Raw genomic sequence first — 21,261 nt, 5'->3', positions numbered from 1 at the left:
GTTCATACAGGAAATGTTCCACACTTCAGTACCTGTATTAGTTCCTGGGGAGAATGCTTAAACAGGTGATTAATGAAATAAAAGATGGGTTATTTCACTATTACACTCTACTCATGATCCGTTGTAGCCAAAAATCAATCTGCTCTTTGTCTAGTGGCTTTCATGAAACAAGTGAGTGTCTATGATGTGCATGAAGAGGAGTGATGGCATTGAAACAAAAAATGCAGCAAAGGTCCTGAAGATTGAGCAACCATCTTAGAGCTGTAATCTTGACTCCTTTCAGTGTTAGATCTGAAGTGCTGTGAGTGAGCAAAGGGAAGTGATTTCTAACTGATTTCTTCTTTGATTTTTAAGTAAAAAATAAATGTTTGCCACCATGTCAGTTCAGTATTCTATATAAGCACCGACTTCATTTCAAAGGCAGATGATTCTATTCTTACTTTGAAAATATTTGTATGATATCTTTATGGGATATCATAGAGTGACCACCTATGGCCACCATATACAAATGCATGTACGTTTGGCTCAGTATATTCAGCAACAAAATTCCTCATTTCTGTCTCTGTGCATTGTAAAATGCAAATCTCACATGAGCAGTTGCATTTGTCTCACAAATTTCCTTATTGCTTGATTTTTAGACTTAAGATAATTTTAGAGCCACTAGTGTCCAATTATTTCTGCTTCCAACAGTAATAGCACTATCTAGGGTTTTGCAAAAGGCTGCAGTACTTTGAATGGTTGATATGTGCAAATTCTGCCAACATGTTCCACTTGAAATTAAGAGTATGCATTCGGTAGTACATTGTTTGAGACTGGGTGAATCACATAAATAACATCAGAACAAGGCTTGTCTTTGCTAATGCTTAACCACGTTAAATTGTGATGTAGCCATACATTTCATGAGTTGGTGATACTTCAGTGATGTAAACTATGGACTTGAAAAGCTGCAGTTCTTGAGCAAAATGATTACACAGTGTTCCTCAAAGCTGCCAGCATGGATAAATGAGGCCTCAGTGACAGATAAATTCCACAGATGAACAGAAAAGCTGCTTGTAGCCTGGAAGCTCTAACTGCTGGTGTTAAGTCTAGGCACAAATAAACCCTGCTCCCTAACTTTCATCACATTCTTCTTTTTATTTCAGGCCATCAAATCTTCTCCTGGACCAAAGTAACATTGATATTTCAGCCTTCCGCACAACAGGTGATTGGCTCAACGGCTTCCGGACAGGACAGTGCAAAGACATTTTCACAGGCGTGGAATATAGTTCCTGTGATACAATAGCCAAGATTTCCACAGAGTAAGTTTGAATTGAAGTTTCCAGTGTGTAGCCAAAACGCTGTGTTTGAAGTGATAAATTTCTTTTAATGTTGTACTTGGAATACCTGTGGGGAAAACTGTTAGGTGCTCTCTTGATATCTTGAAAGGCTGTAGTCTCATAGATTTTTTTTCACTTATGCCAAGGAAATTTCAATTCCTTCTGAAGAAGTAGCATTGTTAATGTGTGTTAATAATGATTCACGAGTTAAATTCCCTCCTGCTTCCTGTTCCAATATTTAAACATAGTAAACTTGGGAGTCTAAAGCTTGGCCGTTTATTATGTTCAAGTATGGTCTGTCTTTGTTCTTGCGATAAGGAACAATATGTTAATGTTCTCCTTGCACCTGAAAAAAAAAGGTATCAGTTACAACTCACTGTCAAAGAAAATCTTGACTTCATATGGGATAGATGGGTACAAGACAAGTGAGGAAGAAGTAACCAACAACTGCAGTATTGAAAATTAAAAACATTAATGCTGTTAATTAGTGTATTATTGCAGCTATAAAAAGGCTGATAATGACTTATTATAACAATTACCCCATGGGGACAGTGCAGAAATCCTCTAGGAATGTCCAATTTCCTGTCAGCTACTGGTTAATTAGCTCTTAGCAAAGTGTTAAACCACTTTCCTGTTGCAGAAGGAGCAAAGAGAATGGACTGCCTGGAGAAACAGGAGGTGAAAATCGTGATTTACCCTGCAAGTTTGGTCACACTGATACCAGAGTTATGAAAACTGTTCAGAGAGTTCAGTACATAAGAGCAAGACGTCAGCACTGGCCAGGAGAAACGGTCAGACTGGTAGGGCAATGGAGATGGTAGAGAGGCTCAAGCTCATAGCTGGCCTAGGAGTGAACCCTTTGCCCATAAGTCCCAAATCCCAGTGTATTTATCATCAGAAAACACTGTTTCATTGCCTTTCTTTCAGGTAAGAAAGCAGAGCGAGGCTAAATGAGCTGGACTCTTTTCTTTTTGTCCTTTGCAGTCTCCTGTTGTTTTCCTACAAAGTCCCTTAGTACTTTTTTCTGCCAGGGTTTGTGTTGCAGCAGTGTTTCCATACCTGGTGTCTCCTCCTCTGCAGCAGTATAAGTTGATTGCTGTCTGTTCACATCAGCCCACACCCCAGACCTGGTACGCTTACGCACTGCATGTTCTCTTTCTTCCAGCGACGTGAAGAAAGTCGGTGTTACCGTTGTGGGGCCACAAAAGAAGATTATTAGCAGTATCAAAGCTCTAGAAACTCATACAAAGAACAGCCCCGTTCCCGTGTAAGGTACCAAAATGATGTTGCTCGGGATGAAAAAGGGAGAGAAGTTGCTTCAAAGGGCAGAAGTGATGGCTGATAAACGGCACGGTTTGAAGTTCTTTGCAACAGCTTTGGAAACATAATGGTTGAAATTTCAAACCCACTAAGACACTCATATATTGAGTATAAATGCCTTAAAAATAGGAGTGAACTTTTTTTTTCTATCTATTAATCCTAAAGGGTGGGTGCTCTTAACTGACTGATGCAGATAATAAATTTCAAAAGAAAAAAACGTGTACTTCCTTCCAAGTAAAAAATAGTGATACTAAAACCTAGAGCCATTTGATTATTAAGTGACTGAATAACGTACAAAAAACATGGACGTAAAAGCTGTGTATTTGATCTATACAGCAAACAAGAAGAAAGACTTGCGGTATTTTTATACACAGAAGAGATCTGTAACAGGTATTTTATTTCTTTAAAAGCAAGGAAAATAGAGGACTATACCTCAGAACATATCTGGCCATATTTACTATACTGTCATTGTAATATGTTATTCCAGCTTCAGAAAGGAATGCAGAAATAAAGTTTGTAGTGACTTTGAGTTAGTTGACAAAAGATGTTTGCCATGATGCTAGCTTCCCTAACTTTGTTCATTTAAATAGAAAAAGTCTTAATTTTGAAAATACATATTTATTTCTTTTTTTTCCATTATGGTTTATATTTATGCTTAAATACCTTGACCTGGCTGTGTTACTGCCATCTGTCTCATGTTATCCAAACTTACATAGCATCATATATCGAATATAGAAGGAAAGAAGGATGGTGGTCTTCCAGTTATATCACTAAAGAAATCACCTGGAATTGCTAACATTCCTTCCATTTACAGTGAAAGGTATTTTAACATGGGCTTATATCGTGGCAGAATTTTATGCATATTGACCTCCAAATCAACACCTCTTTCGGTCAAGCACGTGCATTTCCTTTACTTCCCCAAAGCCTGACATAAGTACCACTATTCTCAGGCAGTGTTCCTTGGCATATTTGCCTGCTGTGTATAATTGGAGTCAGATTTGCATCCCTCATTAACCAAGGAGGGCGTTTTCTGAGGTCACTGAGGAGCGATCCGGTTCTGGTTCCCATTTCATAGATCCTGCTTCTGATGCTCTACTTCGTCACGTAACCCACAAGGAGATGTATGACCGTGTAAGCAGCCACCAACAATTACGCTGAGATGGTGACTTGCAGCCAGGTGCAAAGGGACAATTTAAGTCCATGAAATAGGACTTTGGTGTCTAGTTTTACCTAAGTCTGATCCTCAAGGCTTTTGTTGAGCCTCACTCCTGTAGGGGCCTTACCTTTTGACTCTCAGGTTCCTTAGGCACCTGTGTTTGCTTCTCTGCATATGCCTGGTGCCACCTCCATCTTGGCAGGGCTAACACATTGCCTATCTCATGGCTATCTGAGAGTCCCAGAACTCGAGCACTTGCAAGGATGCAGCCTGCTACGTGTTCTCATATAATCAAAAATATCAGACTCCATCCAAAAGGTAGTTACAGATGGTCCTTCTTTCTAAAACTTGAGTCAAGGAGTAAGGGATGCTGCAGTGCTTTGCAGGAGAAGAATAAATTCCGACCAGTTGCTTCAACAAAAGCAGAAAGGAGACTGCCTTTAGGACAGCATTCACAGTACCCAGTAGGAAAAGGGCCCTCACAGGCAGGATTCACACGTCCTCCCCCGTGTTTTTTTTTTTTTTTCACTAACTCAAGCTATAAGTTTTTGCTCCTGTGCATGTTAGTCTTTGCTCTGAGTGGACATAGCTATTTGCCCTGGAAACAGTTATTTTAAATTGCAACATGAGGCACTTTTTGTGCTCCATGCAGACACAGTAAGCTTCTTGCTAGGCTTGATACATGGCATGCAGAAGTCAAGCACCAGCTGACCCTGTAAAACACTCTGGATTTACAAATTGCCTTGCTTAAACCTAAACCTTTTCCTGGTGAATAGCAGTGAGTCCCTGAAAAGACAGACGGATGATCCAAGCCTATAAGCAAGGCAGTTTACTACATGGCATGCCTCGTTTTGCCATGCGGGGAAAAGCAGTTAATTACTTTTGCTTTTGATGTTGGTTTGTTTTGCTTTTTGAAGGTCCTCGCAGAACAGGGCACATATGCAAGGGAAGGGTCAGTTCTCTGCATTTGTGTAGCTGAGTCAGCTTTTAAATTGTTCCTCACAGATCCAAGACTCAAAATGTAAAGAGAGGACATTCATCACATGTGGCTAAAAAGAGGCAGAGGAGCTACTTAGTGACTCCTGGCAGTGAGCATGCTTAAGAGGATTCAGTTTGAAATATACTCACAGGATAACATTTATTTATGTGATCTGAAAGAAAAGCAAGTGGGTTTTAAAGAAAGAAGAATGAATGGGTTTAAAAGTAAATTGAAAATACTTTAAAAATTGAAAGCACTTATGAAGGACTTCTCATGATAGATAGCCATCTGTAGTGAAATACAGCATCTTAAATACAAAGCTACATTTCCACTTGCTTAGTTTGTTCAAAGCCTTGCTTCTCTTCAGTTTAGGATTAGGATCCAAATCAGACATTGTTAGTGAATTTAAGTCACCAAAATCCATTTGGAGACAGTATGTGCGGTGCTGGCTTTTTATAACATATTCTTCTTGATTTGTCTCTTCAGCTTTGTTCTGCTGCTGGGGGGAGGGAGGGGAGAGACCTGTGAAATGCTTCTGAAAACAAGAATCCAGTTTTGTCGGAAAACAAGAATCCAGTTTTGTACTGGGACTGAAAACTTTGCACCAAACACCCTGAATTTTCTCTTCTTATCATGTCATATTCCTTACCCACTGTTTAAGCATGCTCAGTATAAATGATTAAATCTCACTGATGCTTCGGGGAAAAAAAAAAACTCAATTTTGCTTTTCTTTCCTGTTAGAAGTAGAGCATTTAAAATACATATAGCTTTTTCTCCCTGTCAAAAGTTGATTTGTACTGTAAGTGGCCTATGTTGCAAACATCCTATACTCCCTTTTCCCCATGTACATATGTAAACATAGCAGTGTACAATTCTTCATTGTGGAGTAGGCATATTAGAATTTGTGTGGCCATCTTCCTGTACAGGACTTGCATTGGTTATCGACATCAAGCAAAAAGCAACTACTCACAAAATCGCATATCCTATTATTGGTTTTGTATCTTTAAATATAGTTTCCATTTTATTTATTTCTGTTAACATAACATATCTAGTTTTGTGCTGTTACTTAGCATTCAATAAGCAATGTATAGATGTGATTTGATTGGCAATATGTATTTACTTTTAACTTGTATTTTAAAGCATTACTTACTCATTTAGTTTATATATTGTGCAATTGTAGATGGCCTCTTACTAATGTAAAATGATTTGTAGTGGAAACATTTATATTTTTATAATAAACATAATGAAAGTATTTTTTACATACTGGAATACTGAGGTGATTGCTTGGCGGACAAAGTTAAATTTATTTGATTAGAAAACTGTGGTAGAATTGTAATTAAATATGGATAAATTCTGACTGTTAAAGCATGGGTTCAGAATTAAAGCTAGATATTACCTATATTATCTATAAAAGAAAAAGAAAATAAGTAACACAGGTTTCAAATAGACCAGCATTTTGCTAAACTGATGTCAGTCAAAGACTTTACTTTCTCCATGGAAATGAGAAAGCATCTACTACAACCTGCTTATGGGATATTAGAAAAGCTGTTGTTGATTTTAGTTGTGTTTTGAATATTTCCAAATTTTTGCTTTTTTTTTTTCCTTCCCTTACCAGTGGACCTCTTTTCATCTTATTACAATGTTGAATCCAGTAAAAAAATGTACTTTTCAACAAAATAAAAAAAGCCCACATCTTACTGTAATTTAACCCCATGATCATTTCTTGCCTCTGAGTATCTGTATTAGATATTATTTTACTCCTGTTTTCTTATGTCCCTCACAAATTGTTTCTATATATTTCACTAAGTATGGCTTATTTGGAAATGGCAACATACAACAGAATGCCTTTGCCTCTTGCGAACTGTCTTCCTAGAAAAGTATGAATGGTTTGAATGTTTGCCAAAACCCATTACAATTACCTGAGGAGTAAAGTAGTTGGGTCTTCCTGTACCGTGACTGATTTTGCATGTTTGGGGATGTTTCAACACTTGCTGCTATTCAGAACAACGCATGATAAACCTGTCCTGGAGTGAGAAAGTGGATAAACTTTAAAAGCTTTTCAATTCAGTAGCGTTTTTTTGGCATTTCATCGTGATACCTTCAGGTGAAGGGGGAGTTACAGAAAAGAGCTACCCAGAAGTATACAGACAAAAATTAGACTTCACTTTAAATGACAACAGCTGGACCGAAACCCGTTTTTCCTTTGCAACGCTAGCATCCTTCATACTGTGCTGCCGTGGGTGCATACGGTGTCATGTTAAATTCTAATGAAGGCTTTTCAGTGCTGTACTCAAGTGGCAGGGAAGCTGCTCTCATGGTCTAATCTTTGCAGTATGCAAGCGACTTACAATGCAAACAGCTTCCACCCAAACAGCTGTGTAGTATGGACTTGCATCTCTAACCCTTTAGCATCACTGACACGTTGTATTTACATTATACCCGTAAAGGTACAGTGCATATTAATGCTTCTATAACTGTTTTACATTTATTGTAAAATAGTATTATTGCTATTCACAGCCAGTTCTGAGGTGGGAAGTAGGGAAGGTCCAACAAACAGCAGCAGAGAGAGCACATGTTTCCCAGCCTGCTGCCATGTCTCAGTTCAAATCCGGAGGGACACATTGCAAACAAGCACTTCCATAAGCGTGATGCACATTTTTTTTTCAGTTATGTCTCAGTGACTTTTCTTTCATTTTGCCTTCCTTCCGAAGGATGATGTCCAAACCTAGATATCTAAACTGGTGAAAGTCTAAGCAGTGCCAGAAGCAATTACCTCTGCTATCTTGCATGCAACGAGCCTGCTAATACAGACAAGTGTCCTTAGTGTTGACTTCTGCCCAGTTCCTGAGCCACTGTAATTCCTCAGATCCTTCGCATCCTATTGCTGCCTGAGTAGTGATTCTCCAGTTGTATGTGTGCAGGCAGGGGTTTTTGTTTTTTGTTTTTAATTTTCATTTCAGTTCTGTGCATGGTTCTTAATTGAATTTTAATTGAATTTTGCTTTCTTAATTTAAAAATATATTTCTCAGAAAGCACTCCCAGGCTGATTCCATTCACACGCTGTATAGACATGCACATGCTCATGGTGCTTGTTTCTAATACAAACAGTAAATAGCATGAAACACAGACAGCCTTCTTCTGGCTTCTTTGTCATGCTTTCCAGAAAGCCAGAGAACCCCTGATAAATGCTAAGTACTCAATAAGAAAGATTTTTCAGCTTGCTGTGCATTCACATTACAGTGATTTTATAATAGCCCCTATTTCCCCTGTTAGCTCGTAAGAATGTCATGTGGGACAGCATCAGCAGTCTTACTAAAGACAAGATAAATCACATCTACTAGTTTTTAGATTATCCTGTCACAGAAATAAATTAGACTAGTTTGACGTGATTTATTTATTCTTGACAAATCTTAGTTGGTTTATTAAGACCTTGTAATCTTCCAGCTGCTTAGAAATGTCTTATGTAATATTTATATCTTTCTGGATATTGAGGTTAGTGTACCTGGTCTGTAATTGCCTGGCTTTGCTTTTTTTCCCTTTCTAAAATTCAGTGTGATCTTTGTTCTTGCCCTGTCCTCTGGACCTTGCTCAAAGTCCATGACTTCTCAAAAAGAGTAGCCATGGGCTGCCCTTTGGCTAGTCCCTTTAAGTTTGTGTAGAAAAGCCCACAGCTCTGCAAACTGGAAGCTATCAATCACTTGCTCAGACTCCAAAGATTCCTACCTGTAAAATAAAAATAAAACACATGCGGGCAAATATTTTTCCTGTCTGCCCAGGATTTCAGCTTGCATTTTGAACTTTAGCGTGCAAGTAACTATTAAGGATCACCACTAAAGAAAGGCAAGTAGGGACATCTGTTTGGTTAGCAGACTACATTCTTTGCTTTTAATTAGAGTGAACAACTCTTCTTCATCACTACCACATGGCTTTTGGGCTGGATGGTAAGGTCAGGCATCCCATGAAAGTACTTAAGTTGCACCGCCTCACTGGAAATCTTCTAATTCAGCTTGCTGCTGTCTACATAGGAGGGAAACTGTCCTTTATTTCCACCAGTCCTCCAATTTATCCTAATATTATTAGAAAGCTCCATTTTTAAATCTCTTTAGCGAAGTGAACCATTTGTGTTTACCCAACATGGCTCTGTAGTTACTGCTGACCACAGTTTCCAAGCCTTGCAAAAGTGTATGTGTGCGAGATAGATAGCGTGCAATGACCAGAGATTTAGTAAGATTATTAATATTCTGAGATTTAGGGAAGCAGATGTCAAGCTTGTATTAGTGACATCACTTAGCCATGAAATGTAGTAGAAACTGCATTTTTCAGCAGCAGTTGTGGGGGGCGAAAAGCACCAGACAAAATCTCAGGCACCTGTACTATCATTGGTGTGTATGTAAAGTGCATTTGGGTTGCTATTCTAATAAACATGACATATTACTTTCAGAAGAAACTGAGAGCAATATACATCGAGACTTCGTCTCAGATGACAAAATAAATGTGCCTCAGTGTTGCTTGTGTCTGGTTTGAAGGTTCTCAGACAGCTTGGTCCAAACGAGGGCTGTTCCCGGAGCACCGTGGTCTTTAATCCCAAACGGGGCATGGGCCCCAGGCCAGCTCCCTCCATGGGCCTGTGTTTCACTTCCTGCCACAAAGCCTGCAACGGCCACAGCCAAGTGTTGGGTCTCTCTGTATGCACGTGAGAACTGCGCGCAAGCCTTACTTTTAAAATTCCCAGCTGAAGGGAAGCCAGAAAATATATGCGTACATATATAAATATTTATATATACACACAAGTCATTTTTAGCATTATATATATATATATATATATATGCTAAAATATTTATATGCTAAAAATAATTTGTTTGAATGCAAAAGGAAGTGAAGGTTTGGTGTGGCTATGCCATGCTCTTTCCAGAGAGTCAAGCAAGAATCACCAAGGCTGCTTTTCCCATCCCTGCCTCCCACTGCTGCAGAACCAAGTCTGAGTGCAGCTTCCAGCTTGAAGCAATTGCTCTTCCGAGCGTTTTCCCATCATCCTTTCATTGCTTGCAACGCTCCTGTTTTCCTTTGCGTGGTTCAGAGGGCCGAACCGGCCCCGGGCACCATCTCCAGCCACCGAGGCTGCAGGTGCTGAGTTCGTGTTTCCCTTCGCAGCTCGCCTTTCCCTGCTGCTCCGGTGCCACTGGGTGCATCCCAGTGCAGCGAGAGCTGTGCGGAAGCAGAAGGCTCTACCCAAAACTGCTGGCAGGAGCGGGGATGGATTTGAGGAAGTCTGTCATGGTAGTGAGCCAGGGCCCGCAGGGGCTGCGGCCTCCACTGCGGCCTCGCGCCCGCCTCACCTACTCACACATCATGTAATGACGTGCGAGCGCGGGGGAGTCCCAGTGCACCGTGGTTTGTAGGCCAACAAGGCAGAGAATCCAGAAATTAGGATAGGAGATGATTAAGGCAGTATTTTAAAATGGTGCTGCTAGCTGCTTTCCTTGCTGTGCTTCCTGTTTGGGATCTTTTGTCACCCTAGTTAAGCTGTATGGATTCCCAGCAGATATTTAGTTTTGCCTGTGATTTTTTTCCCTATAAATCATATATGGTGTAGACATTTCCTCCCACTTAGGGTTTAGAGTGGTAATATAAACACTTAAGATACACGGCAGCATCACTTAAGGAAGAACAGGTGATGATGAAACAAAATAAAGCTAATTAGAAATAAATAAATTTTAAAAAAGACAAGAATTGAGCTTACTGAGGGAAATCATTCCTCTTGAACTGGTAATTTGGACAACGCATAGGCATCCCCTGCTCAAGAGAGAGGTGAGTGCTCTAGGCCTCTACCTGGGTTTGGACACTGTTCAATCATGAGGTCTCTCATCAGGGTTTCCCATCAACACTGATAACTCCTTGCTTTTTGTATCCCACCCCCCTTTAAGGATGCATTGCTTCTTATTTATTATTATGTTATTATTTTTAAACTCCTTCCCGTGCTCTTGTAAAGTTTGTGTTTGAATGAAGGGCTAATCCACATTCCCCAGCTGTATATACTTTTTTAAAAAAGTTATGCCTCATTAACTGAGTTAATGCTTGCCTAATTGTAATAGCAAAGCAATAAAATTCAATCCCTACAACAATGTGATACTGTAACTTCCTTTCCCCTACTGATGGAGCACTGGGCTACCTGCCAGGGAAGCCAAATGGAAATAGGAAACAATATGAACAAATAAACTCTAGTTCTGGTTTAAGTATAGATGTTTTCTTGGTAACTTTGCTTTATTTCACTCTCTCTTTTTTTCTGTCATTACTTGGTTCTTTTTTCTTTGTCTCTGTTCCTAAATTTCAGGCTGTTGTTGTGCCTAGGGATTTTTGGGGTGGCCACACAATTAGAGTTTTTCTTTCTCCCCTGTCATGTGGTTTCCGTGGAATATGCTATATAGACTGGGTTCAGTTAGCTGTGTCTTTGGGACATAAAATATATTAAGGCTTTAGAGGGAAGTGATCATTTAGCTTTTTCTATTAGGCTACCATGATATTTAGCACTGTTGGGTTGAGTTTTAGGACTCTCAGACTAAAGTGTTTTTTGGGCAAAACTGAGAAAAAAATCCATTTATATATAAAACCTGTGTTTTTAACTACGATAAGTACAGCACCAAAGGAATGTCGCCTCTCTCCCTAAAACTACCTACTTCAATGACATTCCATTTTTTCACTAATATTCATTAGATGGCTTTTTATTGGAACCTTTTTCCCAGCATTCCTTTTCAGCCCAAATCTTTAAGCTTAGTTTAGGCAATCACTAGTTGTTATACAGCCTCCTAATGAGACCACATAATGATCTGGGCTGTATTTCACTGCCAAGTGCCTGTTAAGGAAGCATTAAAATTACAGTTGAAATACTTCACCACTCTTGAAAGATCCTGTGGGCGACAGCAGATACTACTCCACTAGAAGAGACAGTGTTCAAAGAAAACAGGACAAATCTTTGCATTTTGTAAGGAAATTAGTGATACAAACTGCTTTGAAAACATTCTGCTACTCTCTCTAAGCTTATGGAAGCAGTTAGAAATCCCAATCAGATACTCTCTTAGCCTTCCTATATGTCCTTCATATTAGTTTGTATACTGACTAAATAGGCACTCCTCCAAATGAAGCAATGGTCAAAAATGTACTAGCAGCTTGTTTAGGAGGAAACTCTCACAACAGATTATTTTGTTAATAATTATATATATTAACATTATATATAATGTTAATAATTATTTTGTTAATACATTTGATTCTTTTTCCAATCAAGTGCTCTTGTCACACTGTAAAACTCTTTGAGTTTGCTGTTAGAAGGCTGTCCATGTGTAAATGGACTGTTAGTGTAATATTGAATCTGTAATTCTTCAAATATTTATCTAATAAATGTGGCATGGTCTTAGGTAAACAGGCATATGAAATATAGCTAGTGTTTTAAGCTAAATTTTAGCCCTACATCTTGGAGGCTTTGGGGAGAAATTGCCACTAGTCCTCAGACAAGAATGATACCTTCTGGTGCAAAAAGTCCTAGAAAACTTGTGAGAGCTGTCAGAGGTTTCACCTACAGATTGTGAAGAGCAGATGAATTTTCCAATGGGAGAGTGAGAAAAAAAAGACCTGGATGAGTACCTGAAATACGAAGCTTAGCAAAATCAGAGGCAAGAGTAAAGGACTCAGGGGAAGCATTTCTGTTTCCTTCATTTAGCCTTAGCTGAGTATGGCCATAGGGCTACGGTTACTGCTCTCTCCAGAGATGTTGGGCACGGTCTTGCATGGGGAAGGGGAATAGCATATTATAAATCTCTATGTAGGGTATAACATTCTTGGAAGAAAAATAGGCTGGCTCTTGTGTCATTTAAGAGTAGCTACATTTTGAGCTTTGCAGTAATTGCCTAATATTTTGCATTGGTGAGAAAATAGAATGGGATGTCTTAAAAGCAGGTTCTGCATATTGTAAAACTCTAACTGCAACTTGGAGAAGTACCCGTGAGACTTACTGCTAATATTATGAGCCTGGCGTCATGAGCACATATTTTTCTTTTTAGACCATGCACACCTTATCCAACTTTCAGAGAAAAAAAAAAGCCCCCTTTAATTTTTTATTTTTGGGATTTTTAAAAAATTATTATTTGTTTTGCTCAGGTGTGCCCACTTGTTCCTCCAGCTCCACTCAGTGGAAGGTGTGGGCTCCCTCCAGCTGCTGGTGGCTGAGCATCAACCTCAGCATCGCACGAGCAGTGCCATGGCCTTGTGGGGTCTGCTTGGAGAACACCATTTCCCTGTTGGGGCTGGGGTTTCCGGAATGGTTTCGGAAAGGCTTCGCTCCATCCCAGGGAGGGGGGACCAAGGGCCCCGAGCAGCAGCTGTGCTGGGTGGAGATAGTGGAAAGGATTTCAATCTGACTGTAAAACCAGAGGAGCGGTACCTGGATTTCCTGTGGGTTACCAACACCTGGCTCAGCAAATCTGCAGGCCTCATCGGGGCACTGTCACTTTTGGCAATGGGGAATGGTAAATAATAGTAGATAATTTCATTAACGATTTGAATCCCAATTGCTTTCATTCTCCTTGTACATCAGTTGTCGCACACCAGCAGCAGAGGAGAGCCAAGGCAGCACCACATGGTGGTGGGGCTGCATTTTGGATCATCTCAAAAGGAAACTTTCTTCCTCCTGGTCAAACTTCTTAACGTGCCTTAAGTCACCTTTGCACTGAAGGTGGTAATGTTTCCACTAAATCACAGGAAATAGTAAAATAAACACTGCTATAGAGTGATGCCTGGTGGTACCTGTCGAATGATTTTTTTTCCTCTCAGGCCCTAAATATTCCTCAAAATTGGCACTAAAAGCAGTTGTGAGTCCTCCACCAGTGAAGTCTTTTAGGAGCATGGTAGAAGGAAATCCCACAGAAATCATTCCGTGTAGCTGAGGCAGAGAGCTGGCCCAGGGCAGGCATCATCTCAGGGGCTCCTCAGTGCTGGACTGCGTGATTCAACCACAGTTAATACCTCCTTAAAAGTTGAAAGTCCTGGGTATAAAGGAAAAGCATCGTTGTCCCCATCTCCCCATGTGTGTGGGGTGCAGAGGGCTGACCTGAGTTACTGGAGGACCTGCGGATGGTCCGCGTCAGCGTGGTGCCCAAAGCCAGGGCTTTGGAGCCCCGCGGTGCGGTCCCCGCTGCCGCCTCGTGTTGTTATTACCACCAAATCCTCGCCTGTTACGAGAGTCACCCAAGGGGGGAGAAAAGCCCCCGATCGCGCCCCGCTCCCGCGGCCCATCAACCCGCGGCCTTGCTCTCCCCTTCCCTCGGCCCTCCGCCCGCGCTGCTTTAGCGACGAGAGCGCAACCCGTGCAATCCACGCGGTGAGAGAACAGCTCGTTTGAGCACAATTTCCTCTCCTCTGTTGTTGAATGTAGGTTCCCCCGGGCAGGTGGGAGTTTTGGCAGGCTGCACAAAGACTAGCAGGGACTGAAGCAGAAGCCGTAATAGAGCTGTTATGACTTGACAGCCCTGTTCCGTAATGCGCAGGGGGATTTTATTGCAAGTCAATTGTAGCTCCAAGAAATTTAAGAGTGTGGTGTCTGCTTGTATGATTTTTTTCTTAATGTTTAATAAATGAAATTACAACAGATTTTAGCATGGAGACTATGGCTGCAGCAGGCCTGGATGACTTAATAAAAACTAAAATCAATCAAATGATTTAGTTGGCAAGTTTTTCTTTGTGCAAGTGGAAATAAATGTGTTTGCAGCTGTAATAATTTTGCAGGCATTTCTTCAAGTACTGGAAGAAATACTGTATTTTTATACTGTTTGCTGAGCACACTGGTGTTTGCAGAGTTTATCTGTAAACAGCATCCTGTTAAAGATTACTTAAGGTAGCTTCGCATGGACCTCACTCATTAGTGGGTGTCTCAGTAATGCAGTAATGACTGAAAGCTTGAAGGAAGGGTGCTCCAGCTTGAGGAAAGACCTTTTTAATTAAAAAAAAAAAACTTTCGATCACCATTGCCATATAATTGAAACATAGAGTATTTTATATATGAAATATATATTTCACCATGGTGACAATAAAACAGAAGATGTAAAAGTTAAAAAAAAAAAAGGAAAAAAAAAGCAGTGATGATGGGATACTTTATACTCTTGAATAAAATGCTTTCCATGCTTTAAGGTTTTCTGGTTGGCAGAGTAATGGAAGGTAATCCATGGATTAGCTTGGGAAGAGCTGTTGGTCTCCAGCTACTTTCAGGCCTTCGCTGCCTGAGGCGCCATGGGGACTTTCAAACCCCCATGATAAGCGCAGCATGGGGGCTGCAATGTTGGGCTCTGCACCTTTCCACGGTCCCCCAGCACTTAGCGTAATCCCCTGGCCTGCCTTAATCCATGTGTGCTCAGAGGACTAATTCCTCTGGCCTGCACGAGGGACACTACCCATTTCTGTGAACTTTCGACATCTGCATGAAAAAAAAAATGAGTTTGGTCAAAAAAAAAAAAAAAAAAAAGAAAGAAAGAAAAAAAAGAAGAAACAGAAAGTGCTTGAGTCAATATGTGGTGGTTCTGCTTTAAAAAAATTTCTCTGACTAGACCTGGGAAATCAGCATAGATTTTAGCAATAATTTAGGCATTTTAATGGCATTAGGGAGTTCAAAATATGGAATCTGAGTTTTATTATTTTTTCCACAGCTAGAAGCAGGACCTCTTCAGTGGCAGTATTCTTACAAAGCTTGTGATACCCTCTCTGGCAAAAAATTTAATGCATTTAATGCCATCAATATACATCATTCACACCACAGACAAGTAGTAATATTCTCTAAGTGTCATTTTCAATGTCATTTCCACAAGCTTGTACTAAAACAGCAGTTCAGAAGCTTTGAAAGTTAGAGGTGGCAACACATCAAAAGCTCAAAATTGCCAGATGAGCACATCTACACTGTCAAATCACTAAACTCCTCCATTTTTATCCAGGTGAACTTCATACAGTTCCTCGTTCATTTTCAGACTCATTTTTGGAGGGAATCGACTCATTCTCCTAGAACAGATTTTGGGTATGTTTCGGGAGGTAGTTTGCCCTGCAGACTTTCACCAGTTGGCAGGATAACCAAGACCTCACCAAATTTGTCTGCCTATGACCTGCATCAGGCATCAAAGGAGCCTTCCCACACACCTGCATGCTGCATGTACCTCCAATACACAACTTTAAAATCACCTTCCTGGAGGGTTTCAGCAAAGCCCTCCTTTTAGTCACTCCTTAGTCCCTCTCCTTTATGGTCCCCTCCTCAGTCACTCTGAGCTAACAATTAGGAACCACATGCACAAAAGGATAATTTTGCAATAGGCTTGCCAAACGGGTCCCATTGTGCAGCCACCCGGCACCCGGCCTCGGTGCGGGACTTGCTGCGGGCGACGGGTGCATTTAACAAGGTGGATGCAGCCCGTGGAGGTCTGGCTTTGTGAAGGAAGTTGTTAACAGAGCAGCTAGCAAGCACTGCAAAACTAACAAATGCTTAGCTACGTGTCATGGAGGGACACTGTAACGAAACTGATAATTTTGTTCTTTCTTGGTTACTGCATATGGCAAAAGTCTGAACTTATTAAACTTCTTGGCTAAGCACAGGTACTTGAAGAGGTCTGTACAAACTTGGATGTCATGCCCTGGCCCCTTTCTTTTTCTCCATGCAAGCATTTTCACGAACTACAAGGAACTTAAGACCTATCCAGAAGGAAAATATTTCACTTCAGAAAGTGAAATATTTTCAGAAAGATTTCGTTTGCTGTCCTAAATTTCCCTGACAAAGAGGACATGACACTTTTGCTGTGCAGCTGCTCTGGGGTGGAAAGCAGCCTGCGAAGCAGAGAGGTGGAAGCAGAGCAGAAGCACTGCTATATTGTGCTCTGCAAACTCGTAGTTGCAAAAGTGCCCCCTGAGGATGCCATTAAATAGGTTTTTCAGGTCTCTGATATCTTGCACTCAAATTCCACATGAGTTTCAGTTTCTCAGCTAAAATCTCATTTTTTTGTCCATTGGGGACTGGTGCATTATGTTACATTGCAGGACACTGCGTAGTGACAGGGTTGGGAAAAGCAAGAGTTTCTATTTACTAACTGAGTGATACCACATGTGGATTCACTGGATGTTTACAATACTGTGTGGGTGGGTTGATCAAATGCACAAGGTCTTCCCTTCAATTTAATTCCTGTTTACTGATGAGGGTAGAAAAAAAAATCCAAGTCAAATAAAAACTAACTAACTGGTCTACAGTCAGACAAGAATGAAAAGAAGAGATGACCAAACTGTATTGTATTTGTATCTTGCTTTTTGAAGCTTGAGACCTCTGTCCCTTTTCTTGATTATCAAAGCTTGGAATGAACACTACTTTTCAATCTGGCACAGCTGGTCTCCATGTCCTCTCAAGATGCCTAATGCATTGCAGATTTACTCCAAGGTGGCTAAAGGATTTACCTCCATTCAGAAAATGCTTAGGAAAAGATCACCTGATGTAAAAGGAGAGGTTGCCTGTCTGACATCTGTCAGAGAAAAATATCGTATGCCTAAGGGCCTAAAACAGTCATCTAGATGGATATTGTCTTATGCATGCAGCACTCAGCAATTCCTTGGCATGGGCCGCACGGTCATGTGGGAGCAACCCTAGAGGTCCAAGTAACTCTAAATTTGCTTCACTGTTATGGGAAGCTCAGTTTCTGCTGTTATGGGACACGAACTTAACATTTGACCTGCACAGTTTCAACCTTTTCCTTATAGCAGACACATATCTCGAGATGCATAGCTGAGCTTTTAAATATCAGTAGCTACTACCTACACCTGCATCCATCTGCAGCAAATAATAAAGGGAACTCTAAGTGGATAGGAAAGCATACATTTTCCCATGCTGTAACTTGTCTTCCACAGTATTACACAGGGGACCGATGTGGATAAAAACAAATCCAGTCCAACCTTTTACTCAGAGAAAAACATTATGCTGGGATTACTAGGTTAGTCTGGTTTTCTGTGCTGCAGAACAAATTAAAAAACACTGAAAAAAACCCCACACACCCAGGGTTAATGGGCCCATTTTTTTTAACAGTCTTTTATCATGCATAGACCCCAGCACCTGTTTAAAATACTGGATAACTTAAAGGTAGCTTCCTGGCATGTATCTAAGTGGAGGTGTCCCTCCCCTGCCCAGCTGTGCATACTTAAAGCAAAGTGGTAGTAAATGAGGTTGGTGGTTTTCCGATTCCTGTGTGGCCTGAGGGTTCTTGTGTGCAGGTATGATGTAAAATAATTGTTCAAATGTAAGGTGAGAGTAGAGTTGTCTTGTGGCCCACAATGTGGGTTAATCTGTAGGCTACCAGAGGTTGTGGTAGGGTTGAAGAAGCCTGTGGTTTGGGAGCTGTGTGGAGGTTCCTTGGTAGGGCTGTAGAGAACATCCTCTCCTGCCTTTTTCCTCTGTTCTGTCCCCAGCAGTGTGGGAGCTCTGCTGCTCAGGGCATGGTGAGCCCCCATGTCCAAGAAACAGCTGCTTCTCTGTTTTGTTCTTTCTGTCCCTTAACAAGTTTTTCTCTTTTGCTAACTGCTGATAGCCTTTCTTTCCTTGAATTGCTTGAGGGAAGCCAGAAAACACCCCAAACTTCACAGTTTGCTCTTGCTGGAGTTGCTGAGCCTCTGGGAGCCTTGGAGGAGATGTGTATGGATGCTTGACTTTGCCAAGTGCTCACTGTACCTGACAGCGTCTGTTCTTACGAAGTGCATTGTAGTCCATCAGGATTGGTTGTGTCACTATGCAACATGAGGCACTATTAAACAGTGGTAGAATTCCCTGTGAGAGATGTGTGTATATTTATATATGCGTTATATGTTTTATTTGCATTATGATCAAAGAATTGCTTCCCCCTTTGGGGCTCCTCTTCCTGACCTTTCCAGGACAACATACTATGAAGATATTTCTTAAATTAGAGATGCATATGGCAGCCAGGAGAGGAGGAGAGTTTATGCTCAGGAAAAGATGAGGGATTTGCAGCACTAAACTACTACTGTCAGCATAGAGAGAGATGGTCACAGCCTAGTTGCCAACTGCTGAGGAGTTCCTTTTTTTATTTTTTATTTTTTTTTGGTTGAATTAGAAACTGACAATTTCTTTGTTTGTTTTAGTTTTTTTACTTTTCCTAATCTTGCCCTTCTCCTTTAGCAGGGAAAAATACTATAGTGGAAAAGCAGTAATGCATGTTCTTTCATTGAAGCAAGGCTTTACTCAAATCCCTTCTGCAGGTAAGGAACATCTTATATTTAGGGCCAAATACCAGGTGTGCAACAGAAATATGGTAGCCAGGTATAGCGACAAGTGGAGAAAGATCATAAAGGATCATGTAAGTGACAGTGGAGGAGAAAGAAGACAGGTTTGTGGTGCTAAAATGCAGGAGGACTCCTTTTGTGAGGATGTATGATACAAGGATGCTGCTGGCCCGCTGCGCTCCTGGGCACAGAAGGTTCCAGCGCCGCCTCTTGGCAGGACGCCAGCTTGAATTTGGCTCCAGACTTGAAACTCAAGCTCCAACCCAGACAAATTGTCAGTGAGCAAAACCTGGCTTGAGCTGCCACAGCACAGCTTCACCCCATGGCACCCCATTAGTGGGACACGTTAGTGTCAGGCCGCTGGGTGAAATGGTAACCACATCCCTGGCTGCAAATAGATTGTGAATAATTGGGTAATGCTATGAAAGTGAAGAGATTCTACCTCACATAAGGCATGAATTATGCCTCTCTCTCCTGCTCTGCTTCAAACTCCTTTTCCTTGCCCTAATTGGACATAATCAGTAACACAGTCAATGTGACCAGACTTTCTGGTATCAATTCCCAAGCCTGGGGACCACAAAATCTAATTTTTAAGAGTTAATCCTCTCTATTAGCTGATTAGTTCAGTTAATTTGTTGTGTCCCAGAGTGACTGTAAAATAAATACGAAAGGCTACTTTGTTTCAGGTATCTTCCTGCAGCTCCTTGCATGTTATGGACGCACACGTGTATGTCTACAAGCTTTATTGGGCAGTTGAAGGTGTCGAGATACTGCAGTTTCCCCTGGCTTTGGAAGCTGTTGACTCAACATCTCTTTAAGAAGGAAAAAAAAAAAAAAAAAAAAAAAAAGGCCCAAGATATTTAGTCTGGTCCAAAAAGAGCAATTTCTTCTTGAGGGAAATTTAGAAAAAGTGTGTGTAGCCTTTTTTAAAATATATATATATATATCTCCTTGGTTCCTCTCCCAGATATAGCCTGTCTATCTGCCTTGCGGGTTAGTGTGAATGCTTCGGGCAGGAATTTGCTCCTAAAGAATGTGGCCTCGCTTATAGCTGAATAACAAAATATGGCCAGGGCAAATCTAAGGCATTGCCTCCCCCAGGATTAATGCTTTCACAGGTACATGTCCCATCTTGCTGTTTCTGTCTTTCAAAATACGCCCCCCTCCTGTGGTGGAGGCAGGGGTAGCTGGGACCACCACTACCACCGCCATACGTGCATGGATCAGGTGTATATTTCCCCTCGACTTAGTTCATTAGTTAAGGATTTTTGCTGTAACCTGCTTACACAAACCTTTCACAGACAGCATTACCTGATGACTGTACTTGGGAACTGATACCAGGCAGTCTTTTGTTGCCATATTATTGTTAGTGGTTATATCAGATTATGGTGAGGAAAAGGAGTTTTGAAGCGGTCATACTGTTAGGTGTTTTTTGGTTAGTTGGTGTTTTGGGGAAGGCAAAAACCTCACAGCTTACACAGTTGCCTGAGCCTGTGGAGGAGGGACGAAAAGGAGCCTTGTTGCCAGGGGCTTCCTTCACAGGACTTGCTTGCGCCAGGGCAGCTTGTGGTGTTTGAATGCTTTGTTCCTCATGCAGTTTCATTTTGATGTGCAGTCAGAGCAGTCTTTGTCAGAACTAGAAATGCAACCTGTGAAGGAGGTTTTTCGGTGTATGGACCCCAGGCAATCCAACCTCCAGGGCTCAGACGGCAAAAGCCAAAACCCGTGGGCAATGGATGCTCCTGTGGTGACCCTGGACACCCACCTGCACCCTGGGAGGTGCCAGCAACTTCCATGGGCTTTTTGGTTAATCTATTCACTTGCAAACGGGCTGAGCAGACAGCAGTTGTTACACTGGCAGCCAGTGACCACAGGCCCTGGCGCAGGTTGTGCTCACAGCTTGGCAGGCAACAGTAACTTGTCACTGTGCAATGATTGAAGTGTCAAGTTGCTGCTCTCTTTGTATTATATGTAGGCTGTAAAGGATTAACTCAAGGTGATTTATCTTTCCTTGCATTGGCTTGACAGGGAGAGAGGGTGTATCCAATTTGCCTGGAGCAAGGGAGCTACGTCTTAAATCCCCACGTCTTAAAAGCAGGGAAGCACAGTGAGGACCCTCTCCTGAGACCACCGCCTTCGCCTTGTCCCTCACTCCTGGGTCCTGGGAACGCAGCTCTTGAAATAGTAACTTCATGGTC

At 41.3% G+C, this 21,261-nt stretch overlaps 1 protein-coding gene across 1 annotated transcript in view; it reads left to right on the top strand.

The window, feature by feature from the left end:
* Positions 1-2,602, top strand: part of LOC148590655 (ephrin type-A receptor 3-like) — a 46,233-nt gene extending 43,631 nt beyond the window's left edge. Inside the window, exons 12-13 of the mRNA XM_088538789.1 lie at positions 1,143-1,298; positions 2,482-2,602. Coding sequence (XP_088394915.1) covers positions 1,143-1,298; positions 2,482-2,587 — 262 coding nt within the window. The 3' untranslated portion in view covers positions 2,588-2,602. The remainder of the gene's footprint in view (positions 1-1,142; positions 1,299-2,481) is intronic.
* The last annotated feature ends 18,659 nt before the right edge of the window (positions 2,603-21,261 follow it).

This window comes from Tinamus guttatus, unplaced genomic scaffold (genome assembly GCF_059628265.1).
Source record: "Tinamus guttatus ecotype Peru unplaced genomic scaffold, ASM5962826v1 Tinamus_guttatus_pri_ptg001173l, whole genome shotgun sequence".
In the NCBI taxonomy this organism is placed as follows: domain Eukaryota; kingdom Metazoa; phylum Chordata; class Aves; order Tinamiformes; family Tinamidae; genus Tinamus; species Tinamus guttatus.
The sequence above is the reverse complement of the archived record's forward strand: the minus strand, read 5'-3'. Positions and strand labels throughout refer to the sequence as shown.